Source organism: Populus euphratica, unplaced genomic scaffold (assembly GCF_000495115.2).
Source record: "Populus euphratica unplaced genomic scaffold, PopEup_1.0 scaffold2839.1, whole genome shotgun sequence".
Taxonomy (NCBI): Eukaryota; Viridiplantae; Streptophyta; class Magnoliopsida; order Malpighiales; family Salicaceae; genus Populus; species Populus euphratica.
Genome location: NW_011502681.1, coordinates 9,090 through 17,524, shown reverse-complemented (window position 1 = coordinate 17,524; position 8,435 = coordinate 9,090). Strand labels below are relative to the sequence as shown.

The window sequence follows — 8,435 nt, the reverse complement described above, 5'->3', positions numbered from 1 at the left end:
CAATACCTCTTAATAAGATATTAATAAACCTTTCTTTTATGCTCAATATATCAACACATAATTATGGGGCTTTTCTTGGAAGAAAACAAAATTGTTGTTCTAATGTTTAAGGTTAACTTCCTTGGGCTGAGATTATTATTTTTTTCTTTTTTTTAAATATATATACATATAACTTAAAACACCATGCATTTTTAACCCATGTAATGAGCTTTTAGCTAATGACTCCCAGACCGGTTGGTCTTAGGGTATTAGGTGTTGAGACACCCCTACGAGCTTAGTAACTCGGGTCGCAGATACTGATATGTAGATAATGCAATGTTTGATTCTCTTAAGCTTTTCTCCTCAACCCATGTAACAAGCGTTGGGCCAATAGCTCTCAAGTCAGTTGACTTTAGGGTATTAGGTGTTAAAATACCCCTTCAGGCTTAATTGCTTAGGTTATGGAGGCTACGAAACTAAACTTATCTATATTTTTATTATCATCATTTTTTTGTTTTTTGTTTTTTTTGTTTTTTTTTTAATTATATACTATCCCTTTCCCTTTGTTGTTACCTTTAACAAAAGAACATAAATAATGTAATAATCCATTGTGCAACTCACAATCATATGTTAAAGTGTGTGTGTAAATTAAGGTTTAAGAATACACGTTAAATGAGTATATGAGCATAATTAAGTAATAGTAATGCGAGAGTTTGTTAAATAAGTATATGAATAATTGATTGACCAACTACAATCTTTCATTCCTGTAATTGATCCCTCAATTAGTTGTATAAATTGGTCATTTAAGGAAAGCCGTAAAAAGCTTATATTAGATTTGAGTCTTCATTTGTAATTTTTTTTGTCCTTTTATTTTATTATTGTGTTTTGTTATTTTTTATTTTTGTTTCAGTGTGTTTCAGGTTTGTCAGCGTTCGTTATTGAGGACAATGTCTTGTTTTGGTTGAGAGGAGAGGGTGGTAACTAAAAATAAAATAAAATAAAATTAACTAACTGTGTTTTCTATTTCATAAAGCAGGTTTATCAGTGTTCATTATTGTTACTATGATGACAAAGTAAATGATATCTTTTTATGACTCTTGAGACACATCTTAATAACTATTCTTAATAAGGTCTATCATAATACTTCTTGAAATATTTAGGTTTACAAACTTTCGCATTATTATTACTTAATTCTGCTCATATACTCATTTAACATGTATTCTTAAACCTTAATTTACAAACATATACTTTAACATATGATTGTGGGTTGCATATTGGATTATTACATTATTTATGTTCTTTTGTTAAAGGTAATAACTAAGAGAAATGGATAATATATAATTTAAAAAACAAAAAAAAGAAGAGAAAAATAAATGATGATAATAAAAATGTATATAAGTTTGGTTTCGTAGCCTTCTTAACCTAAGCAATTAAGCCCGAAGTGGTGTTTTAACACCTAATACCCTAAAGTCAACTGACTTGGGAGCTATTGGCCCAACGCTTGTATCCGTATCTACGACCCGAGTTACTAAGCTTGTAAGGGTGTCTTAACACCTAATGCCCTAAGACCAATGACACGACTAAAAGATTGATGTTTTCTCCCAAATGCAGGAGTGTCGAAGTAATAAATCACTCGGCAAGACCGGGATCGAACCACAAGGAGGTTAATTGTACAAATTATAAACAACAACAATAGTAACAACAACAACAACAACAACAACAACAATAATATTAGTAGCAATAATAATAATAATAATAATAATAATAATAGTACTAAGAATAGTAGTAGTAGTAATAATAATAATAATAGTAATAGTATAAAACAACAATAACAACAACAACAATAGTAATAATGATAATAATAATAATAATAATAATAATAATAATAATAATAATAATAATAAAAGAAGAAGAAGAAGTTGATGAAAACTTTGAGATGGAAGATTAACGTAAAGATTAAACAATGATAAAAATAAATGTCAAGGTTAGAGGATCCACTAATGGTATGTCAAACAAATATAGTATAAACTCTTATTATTCAATTGAAACCATACACAAAGGAGGTTCCAATCAGATTATAGATTGTTAACATGATTACATTAGTCATCTTATTCAATTAATGCTAATGCTTGTAAATCTCGTCAAGCATTCATGATTATAACTTATGTTAACAACAAATTAAGTTCCTTTCATAGCTCAGGTGTCGGTTATACCATATAGTATGGGTTATGAAAGTGCCAAGCATTTGTTATATCAAGTGTTATACAATATAAATCAAGATTAGTCATTTAACAAATAAAGTATTAAAGAGTGAATAAGATAACAAATATAAAACATGTTAGTATCAAACATTAAAGTCCATATTAAATTCTTAAGATTTATTAATGTACTTGACAATTATAATAGGATGGGATGATAAGTATAATCTTAAAAAAAAAAAAAGATTTCACGCTATCTCATAAAAGAATGAAGTATTGTTTAAATTGTAAAAAAATTATATTTATTACATTGTAAGCATAATTTTATTATTTATGAAGTTTGAAGGCTCGAGTAACTTCAAGTAACCATAATAAGTTACATATACAGGCATACATATTTTTGACACAAAATGCTAGAATTAGAGATGAAAATGGTGTCTGTATCCAATAAGCAGGAGTGTTTTAGAAAAAAAAGAAGTTTTGTTTAGTATTTGAATAAAATCTTAAAATTTTTTTGTAATTATAATAATTATTTTTTTATATGTAAATTGAAAAGGAAATCATATCTAATTCAAAATATAAACATACACACATACAAATATTTTGTATTTATAATTTTTCCATCAAATATTTTTAGTTATATTATGAATAGATATATTTTAAAAACATTTTAATTAATTTTTAAAGTTATTTGATTATTGTTAATTTGATATTTGTTTGCGTGGTGTTAACTAGATTTATTAATATTATTAATTTTAAGAAATTTAAAAATTTATATCTAATGAATTTTTTTTAAAAGAGTAATGAATATTTGAAGTCTAATGATTTTAATATGGTTATTCAAAATTAAAACATGTTGAGTAATGGCTAAGCTATGATTATTATTATTTTATTTGAATATAGTTATGGTTATATCATTTTCTGAATTTGTGAAGACCTAGCCGTCGGTGGCTAGAATGCTTTGATATCAAAGCATCTCGTTCCAATTGCAAATTACAAAAAAGGATTGTAGTGACAACCTGGTTTGGATTTATCAATCAAAATGGGTTAAGCATTTAAGCCCAAGCCACCTGAATTGAAACGGCGTCGTTTAGTCGAGCTGTTGGCGGTTTGAAAGGATAAGAAGGGAAACTGATGTTTATTGAAAATTTGACGCGTCTGAACTTTGGATCCCTTTTGCTTTCTTGACCCTCTTTTCTGTGGGTGGGTTTCTTTCAGTCTTCTTTTGTGAATTGGACTAGGGTTGGGGTTAGCGTTTGCTTTGCAGCACATACATCATGGCAACCGCATCAGGTATGTGTTTTATTTTAGTTAAATCTCTTTCGAAGGGGATGCTGTTTTCTTAACATTAGATTTGGGATAAATGCGATTTTGTTATCTTATTTTAAGACGTTTCTGGTCGATCGATCGATGAATATTTATAATTTTAGCTATTAATAATATTTCTATATTTATGTTAATTGATGTTGGATTTTATGAAAAATAAAATGAAAATGGCTGAATTCAAATTCAAGTCTCATTTGGGTGGGTCTTGTCTTGCAGTTGCATTTAAGTCTAGAGAGGACCATAGGAAGCAGATTGAATTGGAAGAAGCGCGTAAAGCTGGGCTTGCCCCTGCTGAGGTTGATGAAGATGGAAAGGAGATTAATCCTCATATTCCTCAGTATATGTCATCTGCACCTTGGTATCTTAATGCCGAGAAACCTGTAAGTTGCTTGGACCTTGTTTTTTCTTTTTTCTTTTTTCTTTTCTTCTTATGCTTCTACTTGTGTGAAGGCTGAATTTTGATTTTGATAATTTTTTTGTTGCTAATTAGAGCTTGAAACATCAAAGGAAGTGGAAATCAGATCCTAATTATACAAAATCATGGTATGACAGAGGTGCCAAAGTTTTCCAGGCCGAAAAATATAGAAAGGGTGCATGCATCAAGTAAGTGATCACTTTTTCTCTCTGTAGTTGTTTGTGTGTGCTCGTGGTGCTTGTGCATGCGGTGACATGTGTGCTTGCATGTCATTCAAGTTCACACATGTTAGTAGTTGATGTTTTGTCCTCTTACACATGCTAACAGCTGTGGGGCAATGACACATGATGCAAAGTCATGTGTTGAAAGGCCCAGGAAAGTTGGTGCAAAGTGGACTAACACACACATAGCCCCTGATGAAAAAATAGAGACGATTGAGCTTGATTATGATGGCAAGCGAGACCGGTGGAATGGTTATGACCCATCAAGCTATGCTCATGTTGTTGAAAGGTATGAAGCTCGAGATGCAGCTCGAAGGAAGCACATGAAGGAACAACAACTTAAGAAATTGGAGGAGAAAAATGGAAATCAAGATGTTGAGGATGGTGTTAGCGATGTGGACAATGATGAGGACAATGATGAGGATGATTTAAGGGTAGATGAAGCCAAGGTTGATGAGAGCAAACAAATGGACTTTGCAAAGGTTGAGAAGCGTGTGCGAACAACAGGTGGTGGGAGCACAGGAACTGTTAGGAATTTGCGTATTCGTGAGGACACAGCAAAATATCTTTTAAATCTTGATGTTAACTCTGCCCACTATGACCCCAAAACCCGCTCTATGCGTGAGGATCCTCTTCCAGATGCGGATCCAAATGAAAAATTCTATGGGGTAAGTGCCCTTGAGAGTAGAAAATTTGAAAATAGCTCTGTAGCTTCATTGATATGCCTTAGTGACATTTTTAATAAACATTTCTTTTAAAAATGTTACAGGGAGATAACCGATATAGAAATAGTGGTCAAGCATTGGAGTTCAAGCATCTCAACATCCATGCTTGGGAGGCATTTGAGAAGGGACAAGATATTCACATGCAAGCAGCTCCATCACAAGCTGAGTTGCTATATAAAAATCATAAGGTCATAAAAGATAAGTTGAAGACCCGAACAAAGGACACTATTATGGAGAAGTATGGCAATGCGGCTAGTGAAGAGGAAATTCCAAGAGAGCTTCTATTGGGCCAGAGTGAAAGACAAGTTGAATATGATCGTGCTGGGCGGATTATCAAGGGACAGGTAAGAATTGAAGCAGAATTCATTTATTCTGTTGTTACAGGTAAGTGATCTGTTGGTTTAGTATTTCCACTGAGAAGCTGGGATAAATTTGTGTTTTCATGCCAGACCTGAAAAGTGCTGCACTGTTAGCACTGAGATTCTCATAAACTTTAGGTGGTATAGAGAGAGGTAGAGAAAGCACTAGGAGGACAGCAGAAACCAGTGATCATATGAGGAAAAAAAAAAAGAAAGACAATGTGGCCATTGTATGTGTTTGGTGGGACGTGTAGCTGCAATTGCTGCCTGAAATGATACATCCTGCAGTAGAATAATTTTTCTTTTAATATCACCAATATAATACGTAGGGAAAAAAAGAGGCCATCTTCAGCATAAATTGAAGTTCTACCGATCACTACAAATGCCTCAAATGGGATTTTCAAAAGGCTTGTGCATCCTCAATCAAGTTAGCAAGGCCCAATTTTTTAAGAAGATAATACATTATACTACTTGACAAGCTCAAGTCCAAGATCCATACCCTTGCCTACATGCCCTATACCAGAGTACAAACAAAATAGCTGTTAATTCTTACTATATATACAAAGCTGGTGAGACACTCTAGTAGAAAAAGGGCCTTGATGCATCATGGAAGTCCTATATTTTTTTTCATGTGCACAAAAAAATTGATGCAGGGAGGGATTAAATAGAAGAAAGATTGAAAAGTAATGCAGAATGAAGTCCAACAGGAGAGGGGATAAACAAATAGGAAATAGAGGAGAGCAAAAGACAAATATCACTGTTCAATTCAATTATATGTCTGAGTCAAACATAGAAATGTGCTCTTAAAAAGGCACAGCAACTATAATAACGGTAAGTTTTCTTCTGTATAACTGTCCTCAATCAATAGTGTTGTAATTGCTCTGTCCAATGCTACTTACAGGAGACTGTGCTTCCTAGAAGCAAGTATGAAGAAGATGTTTTCATTAATAATCACACAACTGTGTGGGGATCATGGTGGAAGGATCATCAATGGGGCTACAAGTGCTGCAAGCAGATGATTCGGAACAGTTATTGCACAGGTGCTGCTGGAATAAAGGCTGCTGAGGCTGCAACTGATCTTATGAAGACTAATATTGATCGTAAAGAGGCAACTGAAGGTTTGTCCTCATTTCTATATATTGCGGTTACCTGGCCTGGACCTTAACCCAGCCAAGTTACCCTCATTGGTTACTGGTTCGACCTCTAGATTAAACTGTGGGCTCAATATAATAATAAAAAATATGCAGTTCATTAAGTAATATATAATAGTATATGTATGTCATGCAATGAAACAATTTTTCCAACGCTTAAATTAACATTAAGTATTGCATTTTTTTTTTTAAATCTCAAAAGATATGTCTTCTATTGTTAGTGTTTTCTTTATCATGTGATTCAGTTCACTGTAAAAGCTTGCTTCTCTTAATCTTAGACTTGACTTGCTATCTGGAATCTTGGATTGGGTGCCATCATATTTTCCAGTTGACAATTGTTGAGTTAGATCCCATGAATATTGTAAGCATATTTTCTAAAAAGTATTGATCAATTGATTGTCAAAGGTTTTAGGCAAACTAAAATTTTCAAGTATTCATAAGCTGAAAGCAGTTATGGCTAGATTTCTAGTGCTCTAATTCTCCTTTGCCCATATGAAACAGAGGCACCTGCACCAGTGGAGGAGAGAAGGCTTGCTACCTGGGGAACCGAGGTTCCAGAAGATTTGGTTTTGGATGAAAAGTTACTTGCTGAAGCGCTTAGAAAGGTGAATAAGAATCCAGCCCTTTTAAATCAATTGGGAAATTATTAGTTACTTCCGGTGTGTACCTCTACACATAGAACTGGGACTCACCATATAGCAACCCCAATTTTGGAGTACCCTATAATCTCTCTGATCATTCTGATTTTGTTCATTATTTCTTTGATCGGTTCTTTGGTGAAGTGGGTGGGCAGTTGAAGTTATGATATAAACTTTGCTCTCGAGGTATGCTTTGATTGTGAAGGCTTATTTCATATGTTTTGCTTGTACAGGAAGATCAAAGAAAGAGAGAGGAGAAGGATGAGAGAAAGCGGAAATACAATGTCAGGTGGAATGATGAGGTAACATTTTGCTTTCTTTATTGTATGGCCCTCGTGAGTGTGGTTTGAATGTTAGGTTATGTGTTGTGCTGTTACAGGATTTTAAGGGTAAATGTTCTAATAATCACAGGTTACTACTGAGGATATGGAGGCATATAGGATGAAGAAAGTACATCATGATGACCCAATGAAGGATTTCCTCCATTAAGCTTGCTGTATTATTGGGTTTGGGGATGACGTATGTAGTTGGAGCATGCTTTTTTGATTAAGAAAAAAAAAACTTTGATCCGAATAGTATGCTTTTGTACTTAATAAATAAACACCGATGAATAATAGAAGATCTGATTGGGCAAGCTGCGCAGCTAGTTCATATCAAATGGGGGTTATTGTGATGAATTGTATAACCGCAACGATATTGATTTTTCAGGAAAAAAAGGTAGGGTTGAAAAATCACCTACTCTTTGCGAACTACTAATGAATTTTAGATTAAGTTACAAATCAACTTGAGCAAGAAAGGTATGTGTGTTGATGGTTGCTCATCATACGTGAGTTCTTAGAGCGAAAAATAGATACCTCCAAGACTTGTACTCGACTCTTAGGTGGTGTTTGATTTGTGGAATGTTATTTTTCTATGGCATTAACTCTTTAAGGGAAGTGCATATCTGGAAAGACTCCCTTAGCCTTTCAAATTTTACTAATTCTCTTATATCACCATCGTTGATGTCGTCCTCGTAGAATTAGTTTTCTTTAGTAACGAAAGAGATCTCTTAAAATAGTACAATACATACTAATGTAAACAACTCTTAGCAAGTTTTGCTTTCAACTATTGAAGTATAGCCGCCGCAGCCAAGATGCTCTCATCTGATTCGACAGATATCACGACTGAGGAATTGGATTTGTTTACTCAATCGAATAACAAAGTCAAAATGGGGGAAAACATTGGCACGAAGGTGGATGTTAATGGATGGAGTTTACATCAGGGAGCAGCCGAAGGAGTAACCTACAAAGATTCTCTGATTGGCTCTTATTTACCCTGAGATATTAGTGAAGATGCCAGTATCGAGGAATGCATTTCTGAGGATGAGGAGGACGAAGATGAAGAGGATTGCCCAGTGAGTAAACTCTTAGCTGATGAAAAGAAG

General features: G+C 33.7%; 1 protein-coding gene across 1 annotated transcript; it reads left to right on the top strand.

Moving 5' to 3' along the window:
• Window positions 1–3,251: 3,251 nt before the first annotated feature.
• On the top strand, window positions 3,252–7,670 carry LOC105119386 (pre-mRNA-splicing factor SLU7-A-like). The gene is made up of 9 exons (XM_011017518.1): window positions 3,252–3,470; window positions 3,720–3,883; window positions 3,994–4,106; window positions 4,246–4,807; window positions 4,909–5,208; window positions 6,125–6,341; window positions 6,876–6,979; window positions 7,246–7,314; window positions 7,424–7,670. The coding sequence occupies exons 1-9, from the start codon at window positions 3,455–3,457 to the stop codon at window positions 7,499–7,501; spliced, it is 1,623 nt and encodes a 540-aa protein (XP_011015820.1). The 5' UTR covers window positions 3,252–3,454; the 3' UTR covers window positions 7,502–7,670.
• Window positions 7,671–8,435: the final 765 nt, after the last annotated feature.